Here is a 20498-nt window from a genome sequence, read left to right as displayed (position 1 = left end):
CCTACAGCAGGCTACTCACTAGGAACTGAGAGGCTGCATTTTTCTTATCTACTGCGATGGCCAAACCACCAGTCTTCTAGTGACCACAGTTCTAGTGACCAGGCTTTAAAATAAAAGACGCTGAATTTGGAAAACATGCAATACTGATTATTTGTAACATGGAAATCATGCTGTGCAAAAGAACACTACACAGAAGGTGGTGTCTTTCAAGGTCAGTGCTAATATAATGTGGTCTCACCAGATAATGACATGTAGTTAGCTCAAGGGGCTGTTACCAATGTTAACATGCTTTTTTCTCTAGCAATGCAAACATTTAACAAAACTGGGTAGCTGTAATCCAAAGGCAGTAATAGTCAAACTGGAAGTACAACCATATGTTACCACCAAGGGAAACTATTACTGGAACAAATAAGATATGAACAAATAACTTTAACCAGACTGACTTTTTTCTTTCTGTTTCTTGATGTAGTTGTATAAGGCACACCATCCACAACACCACTGCACTAAAGTCAGTAACAAAAGGTCAGACAGCCACCAAAGTGTCTGATCCCAAACGTGGCAGTATGATTCTTGCCCTTTAACAGAAGACATAAACTGAGATTCTGCAGCCCAATTGCCACTATGTATCTGAAGCTACAACCTTATCAGTTATGACTAAGTTAACACTAGTGCAAAATGACAGATAAAATCACTCTTGATTTGTTCTGACACATTTACTAGTTACTGAACAGGTTACTGAACAAGATACTTAAAATTTCAAAAGTGTAAGGCTGTAATAATGATTTAGGTTAAATGCAGTTTGATACATTTAAAGTCAAAGTAAAACTGAAGCAGGAAAATACATTTAATAAAAGTTGTGTTCAGTCAATACTTGTCTTCATCCTTCACCTTGTTTTGGAATCAGGCATTGCTGGGTGCCTAGTGTGAGAGTGCCCAAGACACTGACATTTAAATGATCTCTCTAAAAGGTCACATAATACTTTTTGAAATGAGACAATAGCTGTGTCTTTGAAAAATCAGATGTCATCTAGCATTAAAGTGCCCATGAGCACCCCATCTGATGCATAGACCCACGAGGGCACAGAACTTCATCACCAAGCTGTGCAAAGCATGCATTAGCTTCAATTTTTTCTTTTATCACAGAGGTCTGTCTTCAAATCTCTATATACATGGAATTCTGCCTGCTAATAGCTACTCTGGTGCATACTGTAGCTAAGCAATTGCAAACGATATAAATCAACCACCATTCATTACAAATACTCTGTAGTCCCATTTTTACCAGAATAGCAAATTCTACCTGTGAATTTAAACACCAGGACACACAGCTTGAAATAATCTGTCAAGTCGTCACTTCCAAACGTTAATTATTTCAGGCAACTCCATCATCATAAGAAGCTCACTGTCCATTTTGAACCTAGTTAGGTTTTCTTTTCTCCTTCAAGTTCCTCAGATTGGATGGCTGTTTCCAAGCTAAATTTATCTTTATTGAGCTTATGTAAGTGCCAGCTTTGTCCTTTTCTTCCTCTCCTGAGTATTCTTCCTGCAGTGCTTCTGAAGAGATGTTATATCTCCTCTCAGCATCCGTTTTATTACACTAAGCAAGCCAAGTTGTCTTGGCCCTCAGTGAGAAATGTCCTCTCTTCCCTCAGCTGTCCTGTAGCTGTTCCCTGAGCCCAGCCCAAGAAAGATGTGTTTGTTCTGTACCATGAGGATGAAACTGTACAAAGTATCCCAGAAAAGTGTACACAGTAGTACTCAGAACTTTTCTGTACACAGAAAAGTTACACAGAAAGTGAAATTACTGCCTCCTTGGTACTTCTATGCCTATTACACACAGAAACTCTCTTTTTTTGCTCTATGCTAACCAGTGAGACATCATTTCGCAGCAAATGTTTTTAGTATTAATCTCTACCTGAGTGACCTCTGGTTTCTTTTACTTGTTTGTTTGTTTGTTTGTTTGTTTATTTTTGTATGGCTGCATTTCACTGCAAACCAGTTCTCTGGTGTTCAAGGTCAACCAGTTTTCCTCCCTGATATTCTGACTTTCCCATTGCTGGGCAATGTACTTCAGCTCTGCGTGTGCTGGAAAATTCATTAAAATGCTACTGTGACAGGCTAGGCTCTGGTCCCTACGAAAAACCCAAAATAAAACTGATCATAAGGCCAACCCTTTAGAAAGTCCCTGTAGCAACCTCTCCCTGGTGGGTTCCCCCCTCTTGCATTACAGCATACTGCTTCCCCTTTGCCTTGTGGCACTTTTTTTAATTGCCATCTCCTCCGGCTAAGTGACTGCTTCCTATGTGGCACAGGTGAGGGGCTCTTCTGCAGTCCGGTTACATTTGCCATACAGAACTTCCTTCCTCTCAGACTATTCTTCAAGCCTCCCACGAGCTCCTTTGATAAACAGATACATTTTTTTTCTCCTATTTTCCTGTATCTTTAACTACCTGTTCTGGTGACAAGTGCCCTGTAAGCTTTCTAGGTCAGACTAATGAGCGTGCAGCGGCCCAGCCACTCTCCTTCTATTGATGTTATATACCTTTACTGCACTCGCTATTTCCCCGTGAGGCCTGCTTCACCTTATTGCCTCTAGGGATAAAACCCAGATGCATGAAGCTAACAGTAACGCTGCTCTCTGCTTCCTATATATTTATTTCTATGATATAGAAAGAGAGACTTGCTTCCGGCAGTGACTCTTTGTGCCTTGTGCAGGTGGTCTGCGATGCCCAGCTCTTGGCAGTGACAACTGAGGGTGCTGAAAGCGATCTGTCTCCTTGCTCACCTCGGGTTGGTGTCTAAGTGCCCCTGGGCCACAACACTGGCACAGTTTTAAGAGCTTGCTGGTCCCCCTCCAATACCCCATGCAGCAAGGTGGACAAGAACCTGGGAGCAGCAACCCCAGGAGACAGAAATGTCCAACTTGGAGTCCAGTGCCCTTGAGAGGACCTTGGGGAACTTCCATCATGCTGACTGGCAGGTTTCTTGGAAGCAGCCTCTCTGGTAATAGGTGAATCTGCCCCAAGCAAAACTGAGAAAGCTGACACTTCACTTGCCCTGTGGTGTCCTGGTGAGCAAAAAAGTCCTTCAGACTTAACAGAAGGCAGTGACAGCTGGTTATTATGGGCCCTCAATGTTGTCGTGACTCACAACAAAAGGTAAGGTACTGAGAGGCCCTGGTACTAGGGTTAGAAGGAAAAATATTGACAGAAGACCTCCTAAGGGACAACTATTCATTTTGTGTCTTCTTCCCACTTGGGTTTCTACCTATGTTTATAGATACATTCCAGTATATAGTACATATATAGTACATTCTATCATCAGTGGAAAATAATCATTAACAAAGACAGCCTAATTTCTTTTAATATTCCAAATTTTCTGTTGTTCTATTAGGTGGATCTGCAACGTGCTCTGACATGCACACTCACATTTTCAAATGAGGTTTGGGAGAAACACAGAAGGAACAGTAATAATAATGAAAAACACTAATGGAGCTAAGCAAATTTAATTCCAAAGCTGAGGACACAATGTAAAAAGGTACCAGTAAGGGACATAAGCTGTCCTAGCAGCAATCCCAGCCTATTGATTTTTTGTGAAGGATCCACTTGTTTTTGAGCTTTCTCCCGGAGGATGCCGTTTAATTCTGCAGTAAGCATGCAGCAGGAGCATGTGTTGTGCTTCACAGATAATGCAAAGCAAAACAATTTGTTCACCCTTCTGCTTTAACTGGAAGGCATTGCCTTTTTTAGGACAACAAGAAAGGACTGCTATATAAAGTTTCTAAGATGATAACAATAATCAAGCAAGAACAAATAATCTCTGAAGAATACAAGAACCAGTTTCTCTTAGCTTTTCCATGTTTTTGATGGGATCAAAAGCAGTTGATTTATTTCAAACAGCAAGGGATACTGCTTATGTGGAATTTCTTTTAATTTAAGAAAATAAAACTATGCAGACTGGGCTTCCAGTCCCAAATCTATTCCTACAAAATGGCACTGCTGTTCAAGCTAAATACAACTACTTTAGGAAGAATCACGTCTCTCATTTCTTTTATGCACTATTTTTCTGAACTTTAATTATAGGTAAGACTATGAATGAAGACTAGAAAAAAAGAAGACATCTTACATTTGCCTCATTGTAAATGATCTTACTGAACTGACTGGTGTTATCAGTTTTGGGATTGCTTTACCAAAATCCAGTCTGGGAAATGCTCACAAACACCAAACTGAGATAATGGTCTCCAGAGCAGGAAGGTGTGTACTAGCTCAGAATTAGTGCTTGACACATTTTTATTTAAGTTCAGACTGAATACAAGTGTAACCAAATAGACCAAGGATAGCTGTAGAATTAAAATAGGCTAAATATTTTTAAAGCAATAAAAATCAAGTGGAACGGTTTATTTCAGTTTAATACTAATGACCTATAAAATGTCACAGAAATTGAAGCTGAAAAAAAAACAGAAGTTGGAAAAAAAATAAATTAGAAGTTTTAGACATCATTTAATACAAAGAAATATGCTGCGACTACAAGAGGTCAGAAGCAGAGGCAGGAAAGAAAAATAAGCTTTCATTTAGAAGAATGTAAATGGAAAAAAAGGTCCAAACCAGAAACTCTATTTGATGGCACAGACAGACTCAGAAAGGAGCTAGTGCCAAGAGACTGTGCTTAGAAAAGGGGAAAAATATGAAACTAATCTGCAAGCAATGCGGTGGCATGGCATGCAAGGCAACTTCTACCTGCGCGCATGCACAGGGATATTGCTGAGGGCATGGGGAGGAGGGTCTCCCAAAACCAACAAAAACAAATCACAGCCTCCCAGGGGTCCCGGGGCAGAGGTAGATCCTCTCCTTGCTGCTGGGGCTGTGTGAACACCTGCACCACTTCACCACCTTCCATGGGGGCAGCCAGGGCTGTCCTCTGAAGAGCGTAAGGTCTGTGGTTGCAGGTGACTTCACTAGAAACTGAAGATACATATTCTCCACATAACAGGCACAACCCATTTGTTTTAACCATTCTGTGACATCACTATCAATGAAAATTGCAAGAGATAGCTTCATACCCTATCTCTGAAGACACTAAGGTGGCACCAAGCCCATGTCATCATGGCCTTGCTGTGCTGGTCTGAGCAGGCCAGGTTTTTGGGCTCTCCACCTCCTTCAGCAATGCAGGCTTGCAAGAAGAAAACACTGTGAGAGTGCTCTCGTACACTCCACTAGAAAACTTTGATCTGTGGTTCAGAAAGCATGAGTCTTTCCCAAACTATCATCTGTTGAGCTTTCATTGCTGATTTTAATACAGATCTCCCATCCATCCTTTCTATTCTTCAGGATGACAAACCCTCCTGAACAGCCACTGTTCCACCAGAAGATAAGCATCTTTGTAAACCTCCAGATGTCACCTGCTGGCATCACAAACATTTTCTCTGTTTTTAATCTATTTCTTAACGCACCTGGAAAATGTGCCCAAGTAGCACTGAGCTAGCAATGCCAGTGGACAGGGTTGCTGCTAAGGTGGCAAAGCAGGGTGTTTACTTTCACATATTTGTGAAGGAGATAAATTATATATAAAGGAAGTGGAGTGTCCTATTTTCTGCTTACTTATATTATTTGTCCTGACTGCTCTTTGTTTTTATTATTTATTTTTTCCATCGGAATTTAATAATGCTACATCTTCTGCATAAAATAATGCCTATGCAGAAAAGGTGGGGGGGTGGGGGGGGAGGCCTGAATGAGAATGTGACTAATATATCCAGACTCTGCTAATCATTATCATAAGAAAAGCACAGAAAACCTTGTTTTCATGATGTGTGCCTAATGGGCAGGACCTCAGATATATACTATGAGGCACATTTTGAAATGAGAATGTCATTTCCAGACAGTTGAAAAAAATTTACCTCATCTGTAAAAACAGCAATTGATATCTGCTTGGTGTAGATACCAATACCTGCAGAGCATTTCCAATTTCTATATACTTCTAGAGAAAGCAAAGCTTTCAGCAGTGCATTTCCATCATTAGCAGCCTCTTTAGCATGTAACTCAATCCACACGGGGTGGTCAGACTACCTGTCCTCACTGCAACTGGGTTCTTCAGAACACTTTTTCATTTCAAGATTCTCAGCCAGACCTCAGAGTGAGAAAAATATTTGTGGTCCAAAGCTTGTTGTTTTACCCTGCTTTGCAGCCTGATTCTGTTCAGACCATTTTCCCACTTTTAAGGGTTTGTTTGTTCTTTATATATGTTTTTTTCAAAGATAAGATTATCTTTTAAAATTACCCATGGGTCTTCAAACACTGGACCCCCATGGCTCATGGATGCCATGAACTGTCACTCACAGTGAAGGCAAAATGAAAGAAAAGACCAATCTCCATGTAAGAACTTTCAGACAACATCTACATTAGTACATGAAATGAGAAAGAGATCAGTAAGGTGTGGTATGATTCATGTCCAAGGACATAACGATGACCCTGCAAAACAGAGTGGCAACTGCAAACTGCATATTGGAAATGGCCCAGGGTCCATGCTAGCTCTCAAACTCACCATGCTAAAAATGGGAGACTGCAAACAACCTTGTGTCTATGCTTTGGCTCACACCTAGCATTTTTAATTTACTAGTACATCACTTTGCTGACAATGTGGGATACATAGACTTCTTTATTAGAGAGTCTGATCCTACATATAAAGAGTCAGATCCTGCAAGAGCTTGTATTTATGCTTCATTATATGACTTACGGGTAGACTTCAATGGTGCACAGTATCAAGAACATGCAATGAGAAAATATGTGGCCTGATTTCTATAGTTGAAGGAAACTTTCATTACGGAATGTTTTTTACTGTACATCACCTAAGAAATACATCAGGGTTAAATGCTGATTGAAAATAAGCATTTATATAGCTGCCAAGATTGGAAGTATAAAAAAAAAAAAAAAAAAAAAAAAGGCTTCTGCAACTTAAGAACAGAAGGGGACCTGGAAAATAATTTTTGCCTTCCACAAAACATCAAACTGTGTATTTAAAAAAATTCTCAAACAAAAGCAATTAAAATGAAAAAAAAAAAAAACAAAAACAAAAACAAAAATAACTTGTCAAGGTTCACATAAAAGCTGGATGTTACTTGATTCTGCTGAAATGATCTGGTAACAAGATACAAAAATTCCACAGATCTAAAAAATATTTTTTGTTTCCAGTGGTGCACAGGAGTTGCAAAATCTGGCCCTGTGCAGTTACTGGTCAGATCATCTCTAATTAGGCATTGACTGGTCATCAAACCAGTAAAGAAGAAACAAAATAAAACAAAACAAATAATCAACCCCAAACAGCATTTTCCATGGTATTACAAAAGACAGGAAATAGGATAGACCTTCGGCATGGCATGTATGTCCAAAGTCAGTTTAGCTTGGATAGAAATGTATGGGTTGAAAGACAGACGGGCTTGTAGGCAAAGAACTATGATAACAACCTAGGCACTTGGTTTGAGGAGATGTTTCATTCAGTAGCACAGAGTTCAGCACCAGGCAGGGGTTTATTTTACGTAGCAGTGTCATTTAGCCCAAAATTTTCTTGTAAGATTTATCCTATCAAGTTTAAAGTGACAAGAACCCTGCAACCAATAAAAGGTGAGTGTGAATGCGCATGTGTAAGGGACAAACAGAAACACTCTGTGACATATCTGTCATCTGTATTACTATGAAGACATGCATGGACTTTATAAAGTGCTCAGAGCAAAACAGAAGGCTGTAAATTTAATAAAGATGTAAGCATAAAAAATCCAAATCAGATTTATACAGTGCCACAACTGTCTTTGGAAATATGGTGCCGAGCATGAAGGTCATTTAAGCTAGAAGCAATGTGCAAAGAACAGTGCAAGTTTGCAAGCACACAGCCTTCTCCAGCATGGGGAAAGGACCTTTTCCGATGACCTGTGCCTGGAATTGCAGAGTCAGATTAAGACTAAAAATTGTTAAAAGGAAGTGTAGAGATCACGAGAGCTCTGGTTATGATGCATCCCAAGGAGGAGAGGGATAAGAATAGCTACCAGACCAGCCTTTTCCCAGATGCAAAACCATCTGCTAGAAGTAAAAAGCTCGGTGTCCTGTCATGCTCTGAGGCTGAGGTTTGCTCTTTCATCTTCCTGGTTTGGAAGCTGGAACTGCTGTTCTCCATTTTGTAGTCATACAATTTCTTAAACTAGAGGGTATCTCAGGTAAGACTGGCACACACACACACACAAACATGAACATCCAGATAAAACAGTGTAGCTGACAAACCCCTTTGTTTAGCAATCTCCATTTGGCAATGCAGCTCACCTAACTGGTACAGAATCCCAGACTGGAAACAGGAACAACACAAGGTGCCTCTGTAGCATTTTGTAGAAGTTAATCTCATGGCATTTCACAAAGGATTGCTGTGTCTGTGTTGCAGGTGGGAAAACCTGAGGCTGAGAGAAGGCAGCCTGAGGCATCGGGGCAGGCAGCTTCTGTGGAGCCTGGCCCAGAGCTGCAGCTGTGAGGCTCATGCCCTCCCTGAGGGCAGGAGGCTGTATTCAAGCCTGCTGGCAAGGCAGAAATGGGCATGGCCATCTTTGTGAGGGCATGGAAAAGTCATAAATACTATCCTGACCCAGCAAGGGGAAAGTTCACCCTCGAAAAATGCACCCTAATGTCTTCCTAATTACATGCTGAGTGGAAGGAGGCACCTAGGAAACTTGGGAGCTCAGAGACAGACTGTGCTGACAGAGGAAAACGTGTTAAAAGACACGTTCCCAGAGTTAGGGCAACCAAGCCACTGTCATATAGCCCTGCCTAAGCACGGTACCTTGGCAGGTGACACTATCCTCCTACACAAACCTGGTAACATGATCCTCCAGATTCAGTTCCCTTCACTACCACAGAGACATTATAAAAAGCTGAGAAACTGTGGGGGAGTTTTGAAAAGAACTTCAAAAAACTTCTGTGGGAAATGCATTGCCTGAATTTTTGGGGAAAGATTAAAAGCTAAGTATGGACTTTATTGCTTGACTAAGCAATAAACAAGGAAGTGTGAAAGCACTCTACAAAGATCTGAAGCAGATAGACACCCACGACAAAGAGAACAGACTTCTTTATCAAAAATTAGGAAGGAATGTAATTGCATTCAATGGTATTGCACTAAAAGAGGGGAAATTAAAACTGATTATGAAAGAAAAAAATGTCTTTCTGACAGTGATTTATTAGTCTATGGTTTAATCTCCCAAGAGGTATGCTCCTATGCTTGTTGTATTTAAAAATGGTACCAGATGAACAACCAGTACATTTACAAAGCAGAAAAATCTTGTCCTTAGAGAAAAATGGGCTGAATGACTTCATATCTTTAAATTCTCAGATTGTATATTTTGCTGCATTACACATACTGAATAATAATAATAATAAAAGCCTCCAGCCCCTACTAAATGTAGGCTTGGAAACCTTAAAACAAATGAATTATCATTTGATCCAGCGTTGTAAGTATTTTCCAGTGGTTACAGCTGTTGCAACAAACAAGGCAAAGATTTATTCTGTAAGCAATTAAACACGCATTATACACAATGCATTGTTTCCCCTGGCTTGCCAAGAATGACAAAAACGTGAACTGTTCTAAGCTTGAAACAGACCCTGCAATGCAAGCTTGGGCTAGAACAGTAAAAGAGCAGGATTGGGCTGCCAGGCTTTGTAAGATAACATTGACACATGGTTGAATAAATAAAATTGGTGTAATACAAAACATGAAGTTGAGCCTAGGAACCCACCTCTACGAGACTGTGAAGACATGCAGTTCTTGTTTTGATTTAAAAGACAACTGCAACCAACACTTGCTGTGAAGGGTTTTCACAGGTTCTTCAGTGTAGGTTGGAGGTCTAGCACATTTCAATTCACCAGTCACTTTCTCTGGAACTCAGTCAGAAGAAAAACCTAAAAGCAGACTGACTCCCCATTCTCCACCACAATCAGCCCACAATGAAGTTAAACTGCACCTTTACCTTTTGTGCAAAAGCAGAGCAGAGACTACTCAGTAGGAAACAAGGTCTGGAAGAAAAGGCCATTCCCTCTTCCCTTGCAGCCACGGTGGAAGGATGGACAAGCCTTGCCACACCAATGCACCAGGAGTTACTTAACACCTCTTTGCAGCGTTGCTACAGAAGCTTAGTGCCTAATCAACCTCTTTACAGAATCAAACATGACATCTCTGTTCTCCCTACAAATTTGTCATCTAGAATTAGATTTCTATAAAAAACCCTTCATACAGTGTTACCAAAGAAAATAAAAGGTAAGCTCTTAATATGTTATTGGAATTCCACATGCTAACATTCTTCAGCTGTTGCTAAAGCAGAGTTAAAGGGCAGAATATGGATTTGCAGAGCCAGCATTATGTCCTCAAGTCCTCAACAAGTGCTATTTTTCAACCAAACAGCTAATGTGATGGACAGCTTAATTAGTGCTATTAAAAAAGTTTGATAGTGTAAAGTCACCTCATGTTCATACACACTGAGATGTGGTTTGGGGTAAATGTGGGATAACGACTGGATTTAACCTTCCTCCTTAGCGTAGACACAGAGAGGTCCACTGACAGGGTATCCGTGGCACATCAATTTGCTAATATATTTCCTATCTGTCCTTGTAGTGCCCTCCTAATGGCAGCTCTACAATGGACTTTACCTGCAAGGTCTTTCCTAGAAGACTCGATGTCTTCCAGCAGGAGCTGCACTGAGACTAGAATGGGTCTGTTCCTATTACAGTATTGAAACATCAAGTCCAAGCTATTGATATTTTCTGTTTGGTTACACAGACACAGGAAGCCAGGACAGGGAACAGGATGGCCTTTACCCTCTTCCATGGCACAGTAAATTTACCCTTTCATTTTATGCATTACAGTTTTCAATGCTGGAGCATTCCTAGCTTTCTGCTAGCTATACATGCTTATTGTTGATTAAGAATATTGTTTTATGGACACCCTGAAAAACCTTTCCAACATATGGTGTAGATAATATCACTGATTTTAAGTCTGGCAAGCCAGGAACAATAAATCCTTTTGAAAACTAATTGATTTGCCCAGAACTGTTTTAGTACAAAAATGTTTTGAATATCCTTCATACATTTTTTTTATCTGCCACTCATTCACAAGTATTCCAGACAGTAAGGAATCATTGATTTATTTCTCTCATTGTCAACAGTTATTTAGGATCTTTCCAATAAGTTTTGGGATGAGTTTCATTTCCTACTTGTCCAATAGCACAGTTTTGCCACTGACCAGTAAATCATGAACTCTCTCTCACTGGAAATCAATTTGTATTTGTGTTCCTCCATAGATTTATTTAACAGGGATTGCTTGACCCTAACTGACATTTGAAAAGCAAGGAAAAGATTAGCTTTCATATTGTTTGTTTGTTTTTGTTTTGTTTTTAACTTCCACAGCTATGTTAGGGCTATAAACTGATTATGAACTGGGAAGCAGCATGGACATGTAGGCTGAGACGGGACAGACAACCCATCATGAGTCTTCATGTGTTCTTGCACTTGGCCAGCTACACTAGCAAGATCATGGCCCACAGCTATGTAACAGGTTCACTTCATTCATTTAATAAAAAACAAAGCCACCATTCTGTTGGTGTCAGAAAACTGCCAACAACTGCAACAAACCTGCTGCCCTTATTCTTTATTCTTACACTCTATGTAGTTGTTTAATCTCACTACTAACATGGTTGTGTGCTTCTTGCAATTTTCATCTTTCAGTTTGCTTCTGTAATATTTTCCAAGAAATCAAGTTGATGCTGAATAAGGCTTTTGATAACTACCACAAAAATAAACTTTTTTTTTTTCTTGTACAACATAGTACCACCTTGTACTGCACGTTAGTCTTTTCTGTTCTCATCTTTGTATCTCTAACTTACCTTAGAAAAGTAGGAATTTCCTCTTTGGGTCACTAACTTCCTCAGGAATTCTTAAAACAGTTAAGTACTGCTGACAGGAAATGCAATTCTTCAAAACCTAAAGCTGTTCTAAATAAGCAATGCCTTTAAAGTCTTGTTAAAGTCTATTATTTGGGACAGGATACTGGGTTTGAAAATAACATGCTTGCATTTGTGTAATCCTTTGAAGTTGTAAAGTGCTACATTTTCTTGTCCTTGACCATGGCCACAAGTTTGGTGAATTTTCAAACAGTGTATAACACATCATTTGATTAAAGATGTAGCATTTTCAGCAGGAATTGGACATCGACAGGATTGCTGTTATGTTAAGACAGATTGATGACAACATCCTGCAAGGGAGCCACATTTTAACTGAGCTGTCAACAATTCAGAGACAGAGAAGAACAAATGGCCAGTTCTCCACCATGCAGTTCAAACAACAAAACTGCCAGGCACACATGCTTGCAGCTGGGAAAACACAGACGCTAAGGTCTATTTTGTTTTCTGATTAAAACAATTGTCTTATCAGTTGAAGTCTGAAAGATTCCAGTAACTTCTGTGTACTTACTTGGCCTCACTTCTCATTTTGGTATCTTCCTTGCCAGAAGGTTTGTATTTCCCTGGCTGTAATTGAATTTCTCACCCATGCTTCTGGCTGACTCTTTTCACCTTTGATACGTCCCCAAATCCAGGCCTACTACTCCTAAACTTCACAGTCAGGTTTTGCTAAAAGAAGCTGATGTACTGGAATTGCCCTATTTTTTGCTTTGTTTTCTAGACTCAGTCTTTCCTACTTCATGCTATATTGGGTTTACGTTTTAGTCCTTCTCTCCACATCATGCCACAACTCATCTGATTTCACAAATCCCCTTGATTCCCTTGTTATAAGTGCTTCCTTAATTTCCATTCTCCCTTCTTCAGTCCAACTGAAACTGCTTTAATCTTGCTGTAATGAGCAAGTGACACTTGGATATCTTCCTGGTAAAGACGGAAGGTTTCTTCTCGCTTATCTTTCATGATGTAACTGCTTAGTTTGATATTGTCAGTCATTCAGATTTTTTATTTGTTCTTAAACTTTCAAGAATCTGCTTGTTTGGGTCTTCTGCCTCTCTGACTACTGCCTTTTGACATTTTTGCTGCCCTCTCTCTCTCTGTGGACTTACCTCTTTGGCTGTATGTGTTTCCTAGATGCAAATGTTGGAATGAATCTTTTAATTAGGAACTTAATTAGCTGCCCCTGGAGCAGACAATGCTGCTGTGAAAGTGTCTGTCCAGACGTGCCTTATCAACCCAGGTATGTCAGCATCCTTTTCGTTGAGCTATCTGACTTCCAGTGTTGCTTCTTTTGTAACCTTCACTACCTTTTATTCTGCTCTGAGTACTAGGAGAACTGGAACATTCCTGCACACTGCTTCCTTTCTTCATCAAACCCTGCTGAAGGACAGGTTAGGTCTGTGAGATGAATTAAGCAGCAGAGTGAGGCTTGCTAGGTACTTGGGAATCTTCATTAAATGGAAAGTATTGCTTCTTCTCATATGAAATTATTCTGAGATGTTCATGTCTCAAGATGCACTGAGGCACAACCTCTTCTTTTAATATTTCCCATTTTATGCTGCTTTTTAGAACACTGTAACACCTTCCAAATTAAAGAAGAAGTACATAGATAGATCCTCTACTGATGTAAAATTGTGAAAGGAATGTTAAAGATTTGGGGCAAGTTTTATCTAATTAGAAAGGAATTAATTACTTCTGTCCTGAAATATGAAACTCCGGCTGTTAATTTTATGAGGATAATATGCCTTAAGCAAGGCACAGAAAACAGTTTTCTGAAAGAACTTAAGAAAACAGAAGTTTTCTCATATAAACTGTTATGAGTTTTGCACATTGATGGTATTTATAAATTTTTGTTTTTTGCTGTCTAGTTTGGACAGGAAATCAAAATTTAAATCAGAGAAAGAGTAGCAGAACAACTGATAAAGCTTCCACATGTGTAAATTCTGGCTTCTTCACTGTGAGATCTATTTCACGTTCAATCAATTTATTAACCAAGACATTCCCCCTCCACACCCCATTCTTCTCCTTCGTACCCCCAGCAATTTACCAGGATTCCTTCTGTGGATTATCTAAAAGCAGGGAAGATGTTCATGCATCATTATCATGCCTGTTGTCACATTGGATATATTTTACGGGTTTTCAGGCAGAATATTTTGTCTTGGAGACAGAAATGAAATGTCTATTCTGTGAAACAAGTGACGAGCTAAAACAGAATCACAGCAGCAAAGGCTCCTGCAGCTTCTGGGCTGGATTCAGTCCTGTGGACGGTGATAAAGAATTAATCATCCTTTATGGTCCTCATGAATCTGGTGACTGAATCTTTTTGCTATCGTATTAACTCTTACAAGGAAGTTTACTTATTTACATTTTAAAAAATGCTGCCTGATGCTGCATTATTTATGCAAACAAATCTGCTAAAAAGGAGGAGCCAGTCACTTAATACAGAATGACTGTCTTTGCATGAGCATCACAATCAGTTTTAATTCTGTACATTTTAATTCTCTGATTGTGCTTTGAATTTTTGGCATTTTCTTGTGAGCTTAACAGGCACGTATCCAACAGTTTAAATGTAGTGTTTGAATCGGTCAACATTTTTTGCATGAGAAAACAATTACATTTTATTAGTCTGCCTGTCGTGTCTTACCCCACTCTGTGACCAGTGCTCTTCTTTGATCATAAATGATGAAGTGTAGCCTGGATGTTTAGTGGAAAGCCAGTTCTTTGTAAAATTCCACTATGGGTCAAAACCCAAAGTTCTCTCCTTTCCATTCATTTCTTGAAGTCTTTATCATTCAAGAAATGTTGTTACAAACAAGCAAAAATTACTTAGAATCTAACACATTGATACACATTTTAATGCTAAATTTATCCCCGTGCTTCTGTTCTTCTGTTTAACACTACATGTATATCAGTTTTGATTTATAATTCCCAAATAAGCAAGGATTGTTATTAATGCCATATGATGTTTCTTATTAATGAATTACACTAAAAAGAAAAGAAAAATAAAAGCAGATATGCACGTTTACATATGTATGTATATATATGCAAAAATGTGTATGTATATATATATTTTTTAACCTTATAACTTTGTATATATGCATGTTTGTACACATATATGTTACAAGTTTTCCTGGGGCCCTTGTTTCCAACAATGATTTAAGTCAAAGTTCCCAAACATGGACTTCATTTAAGATTAACAAAAGGATTAGTAAGGCAATAGCAATTTACTGTTATAAAAGTATAACAAATATATGCTCGTACAATAAACTTATAATAATGGTTCTAATTAGCAAACGGAATCCAACATTTTCCAGTTGTCTCATTAAAATGAAATTAGATGCAGAGTTGGGAATTTTAATTCAAAACATTCACCTTTACTGTTCGAGTGTGTTGCTGAATGAGTTCCTAGATTATTCTAGTAAATGTCCCTTCTAATGTATTTGTAAAATGCAGGGTCCAGTCTTGTTAACATTCCCTTTCAGAAAGACGACATTGGAAGAATTTCACTTCAGAAGGAAAAGGGAGATTGTATAAAATGACTTCAAACAAGCAAAGATTATTTCCATGTGCAATACCGTAATTTAATTTACATTCCTACATCTCAAAATAATTGATGTTGTATTCTTAGTAATTACTGAATACCGACTTGCTAGAAGCAAGATTCCTCAGTTGAGGTAATTGCACTGAAACCAATGGTGGAATGAAATTTTACATTTGTGAAGATATGGAAAATTCTCATCACCTCCTTTAAGGTGTGCAACACAGGGCCCTGTCTCCTGACAATGCTTACCTCCCTGTTAGCAGCTGTGTAAGTAACCAAAGGTAACTTGTCTTCCTCTATTTCACACAGAGCATTTGTTGTGAAATACTATGCCCTTGGAGTAAGAAATTATATCAAGTTTGAGAAAAAAAAAAAAAAAAAGAAAAAAGATTGGAATACCTCAGTGCCTTGTATACCATAAACTAATATTTCTAAGGCAACACAATGAAGAAAAATGAAATATATTTGTTTGAGAAACAAGCACTTTAAGTAATAATGTCAGGGAAGAATTTCAAACAAATCTGCAACTAAGTGAGGTTCCTGCCTAATAGCCATCCTGGGCTTGGTCCAGACTTTTTTTGCTTTAGGTTTGTGAAGTTTGAAGGAAAAGACAATTTTTAAAGATGTTCAAAGGAGACATTTCTCCATGTGGATACTCAGGTTATTTCAACAAAGTGCACAGCTACAACTAGAGGCTTTGGTTGTGAAATATCCCAAGACATGAGCTGCCAGCTATGCATACTTACCTGCTTCCGCACCATCACAGACCACCAGAGTATGACTGTCTTCTTCTAGCTGTGACAGGACACTTCTGAGTCGTTCAACTTGGGGTGGGTGGAGCTCGCAAAATAAGCTCCTGGAGTCAGCTCCACCCTGGAGCTCCCACCCCCAGGGAGTTGTATGACTTGGAAAAGAGCGTATCAAGGACCAGCAACACCAGCACATTGGATCTCCCCACTTCCCTCCAAAACCACCCTTGGTGTTCCCCCTTCAGCCTTCCTAGCCCCTTAGACCCACAGAGGAGACAGCAGAGGCAGAGATGGGCAGAGGATGTGGAGAGAGGTAGAGTAAGTGGAAAATGTGAAGGGAACCAGCCTTGGCAAGCAAAAACTGCTAAATGCTGTGTTTAGATGCTCAGACTTTTTTTGTTGTTGTTGTTGTTTTGTTTTGTTTTTCCTTCACAGCTCTGCTCCCTTGCCCATTGTCCCTTATCTTATATTTAGGCAGTTAATTACTCTCATATATCCATATGGCTTTCAAAACTGTCCTGTTTAAGATCACCCTTGCATCTCTTCAGTCTTTTCTTCCAGGAGCCACTTTGAATTCTAATCCCACCACCCTGAGCCCCTTCATCTTACATAGGTTGCTTACGTTGCATGCCTAGTTTTACAAGGGCAAATGTGATTTTCATGGATACAAGTGTAATTTATGCATTCTATAAAAAAATAAATAAATAAATCCCTTTTTGTTTCTCTAAATGGTACTGAAATGTGAAGTTAATGCAAAAACACAAGTACACGAAGATAATGAAGTATGTCTCTGCTAAGCTCAGTGGTGCGTCATTTGTGCCTCATGCAGAGTGCTGAACTAAGTAAAAACTTGATCTGCATCAAATGAAGTGAAGTTAACTGACTTCCTTGAAGATTCATAAACAAGAAGACTAAAGAGCAATGCTGCAATGTTGTTTGGCTGCATGGAGAGCAGGGAGAAATTTGTCCAGTCATTCTGGCATCAAGCTTCGAAGATGCAGCTGATCAATAAACTCAAGTGAACACTCCAAATTGCTTGCTTCAAATTTTTTTTTTTTTTTGAAAATTATCAACCAGATTTGGGTATACAAATAAATAACTGCCATGCAGATACCAACTCCACATATAAGAAAAAAACAAGGGAGTTAAACGTTTACACATATCTTGCACACAGTTTTCCAGGTAAGCCCCCAGAAGTAGCCTTGTCATGCAGAAGGTTATAAGGGAAAGAAAAAAAGCAGCGTAAAGGTCTTTCATTTTGTCTGATGCAAAATACCATATGGTTTTGCATGCTTCGTTAATGCTCCCTGCTTTGCCACCTACAAAAGCACAATGAGTTCAACCTTCAGGGGTCAGCAGTGCTCAGCATATCCCTGTGAACCAAGCTCAGAACGGCTGGGGGGACTGTTGGATAAGGGCTGAATATGCTGAATATTAATCACACAGTTTTAGATTGGACCATTTGTAATCTGAAAACTATCTAGCTATGTATCATCCCCCATCTCACTGAGATGTAAGAATGCTGCTAATCACCAGCACAGTTCTCTTTGAGAAAAAAAAAATAAATTAATTAGTATTTCTTTCAGAGGGTGCACTTAGAGAGTATTCTTGTGAATCGATTTGCTAGAGTATAATATTTACTGTTTACTTATAGTGTTGAAATTAGATAAATAGAGAAGCTTTTTTGAGCTTTCTAGTGCAGAGAGTCCTGTGTTTTGAGTGATAACATTCATTGTTGGAAAGTCTAATGCTATCAGACTAGCTGTACGTCATCTGGAATCAAGGTTGCTAAAGCACCAGAGTTCTTGTAGTTGCACTGAAATACAAGCAGGCTAAAGAGAGGCTGCTTCACTGTCTTTTTTATGCCCAGTGGTCCTTCATACAATGTTCCACCTAAATTTTAGTCTTTGAAGATTACCCTCAAATTAGAGTAAATTAGAGCTCAGGATTTACTCACAGTGCAATGCTTTACTCCACTAGAAGCCTACCAATTTAAATGCAAAGGAGCACAATCTTTATGGTTTTATACTTATCTTGACAATGCGCTGTTTATGGATTCTTTTAGCATACATAGGCATACATGCATGCAAAGCCGAGAGGTTGAAGTGGAATGACTCAAACAGTGAGTCCTGTTACAGCATTAATGTTACTGCTATTTCAAGCTTTCTTACTCTTGTTAAGTAACAGTGGACTAACAAAAGGGAATAAGAATTGCGATGGATATGAAAATATAATGATGACAGTATAATAAATTACTGCTTACCATTTCCTGAGTGTTTGCAAAATCTGCCTCTTTCGAGCTACACTGCACCAAAAGCATTATAATATTAATCACGACAATACAGGGAATACATATTTGTATCAAAACCTACTTAAAGTAATAAGCATTCCGGTTCTCTAAAGACAACAACAACAAAAAATTAAATGTTTTCATCTCATTGAAACTGTACATGATACACTGGTAATGCTACTGCATATACAAACAGGTGTGTTTATATGTTTATACATGGTTAAAAATACAGCCTGAGCATTAGCACACTGTGTCTTGCATGTGGAATTTTATTGCATGTAGAATAAAGTGCTCTGCATCTAACTCAGAATCACAGCAATAACCCCTGAAGGTATTTTTATTTGACCTCAAATGAACATAAAAAAAGGAGCAGCCATTTCTTTGCTATTTCTGCAGCATCTGTCAAGGCACTGGCAGTGCAGCCTCAGTGCAGAAAGTGTTAGTGCTTCTGAAACATGTTATTAGTGTAAATCTTGGCCTGGACTTGACTTTATTTTATATTTAATGACAGAATGTCAAAACTACTTTGAGATGTATTAATGTAGTTGCTGGAATGAAAATACTTCTAGTCAATTAGTCTTTTGATCTAATACAGTTAGCTACACCACCTGGTCTTCAAGTACTGATACTCTTTTACACTACAATCTGTCTTACATCCATTATACGGTGAGATGACTTACCACAAGGGAGTAACAAATCTTGAATCCGGGTTTAGCCACAAAGTAGTCATCGGATTTGAAGGTTATCTTTATCTGATTTGTTCTTGATGTTATTCTTGGAGGTACTTCCTTGTGCCCACACCACCGTCCTCGTATAACTGTGCTGGTCTCTGATAAATCTTCCACTTCCACAAAGTCATACCTGGGAACCAGTTTGAAGGATTAATTTTTGCTGGCTCTGGTTACAGAAAGTGGCTGCAAATAGACAGAAGCGCAGCTGGAGATGCATAGACAACTGGCCCCCATTCTCCACTGCAAAGCATCAGGATAAATATTACAAATGGTGTACATGCCCACTTAGCACGAAACATACTAAGCTGCAAGCTACTGCCTGAGTGCTCCAATGGCTACTTCTGGTACTCCTGGAGCATGGCAGACAGTATTCTATACAATGTTGAAATAACGATGTGAGGCATTTAGACCTGCTTGATACACAGTAAATACACGCATTGTGCTTCACGTGGTGGATAAATAATTTAGAGATCTGATAAAATATTATTTAAGGCAGGCTGCTTGAGCTGAGCAGCTGCAAGCATTTGTGAGCTTGCTGGTGGTCCCTGAACTCCCTGCAGCAGCAGCCGCTGGCTCCCGTCTACTGTGCTGCGGCAGGAGCCAGGAGAAAATGAAGATGCTGGGGGCACACAGGGTAGTGCATGCTGCTGAAAGGTGATTTTTAGGACCTTCCTTGTAGGTGAAAGATGCTCCCGCTACATCACACCCTGGCCAGGTACAGCCCTGGTGCTCCTCAGCCCAAAGATGGCTCTGCCAGGAGCAGGAAACACCAAACCCCAGGGATGGGAGGACACGGTGATGGTATTTGCTACTGCTGCCTGCTTGTTCAAGTGCTTGGGTCATTTATTGAGCTCATTTATTGAGCTGGAGAAAAAGAAGAAAAAGAACAGAGTCCTGATTTCACTGCATCTGTGAGAAAAACAGTCCCTCAATATCCGTGGAGCCAGAATTAGGCCTCACACATTGCAGCCAGCAAGGGAGGGGTGATGACAAGGTGGCAGGCCGAGCGCAGGCAAGGGGAGACAGGGAGAGCTGCCATCCCCACAGCACGGCTAAGCCTTAAAACTTTGGAAGTCTTCACTCAGGAAAGGCTTTTATTGCCAAAGCATGTGCTCTTTCCAAAGAGGGAGTTTAATATCGTTAAATGACTCTTAGCAGAAATGTGGTATCAAAGAGCTCCCCATCCCCCGGGTCTGCGGACCAAGTGCCTGCCTCTCTC

The 20498-nt window shown here is 39.5% G+C and overlaps 1 protein-coding gene across 6 annotated transcripts in view; it reads right to left on the bottom strand.

Moving 5' to 3' along the window:
• The window catches only part of PDGFD (platelet derived growth factor D), a 144515-nt gene that overhangs the window by 36534 nt on the left and 87483 nt on the right, over window positions 1–20498 (bottom strand). For 3 of the 6 annotated variants that reach the window (XM_035542579.2, XM_035542581.2, XM_035542578.2), the window contains exons 3-4: window positions 19229–19409; window positions 18522–18563 (exon numbers count right to left, since the gene is read on the bottom strand). In XM_035542579.2, coding sequence (XP_035398472.1) covers window positions 18522–18563; window positions 19229–19409 — 223 coding nt within the window. The remainder of the gene's footprint in view (window positions 1–18521; window positions 18564–19228; window positions 19410–20498) is intronic. The other 3 variants (XM_035542583.2, XM_035542580.2, XM_035542584.2) reach the window with 1 other exon arrangement.

This window comes from Cygnus atratus, chromosome 1 (genome assembly GCF_013377495.2).
Source record: "Cygnus atratus isolate AKBS03 ecotype Queensland, Australia chromosome 1, CAtr_DNAZoo_HiC_assembly, whole genome shotgun sequence".
In the NCBI taxonomy this organism is placed as follows: domain Eukaryota; kingdom Metazoa; phylum Chordata; class Aves; order Anseriformes; family Anatidae; genus Cygnus; species Cygnus atratus.
The sequence above is the reverse complement of the archived record's forward strand: the minus strand, read 5'-3'. Positions and strand labels throughout refer to the sequence as shown.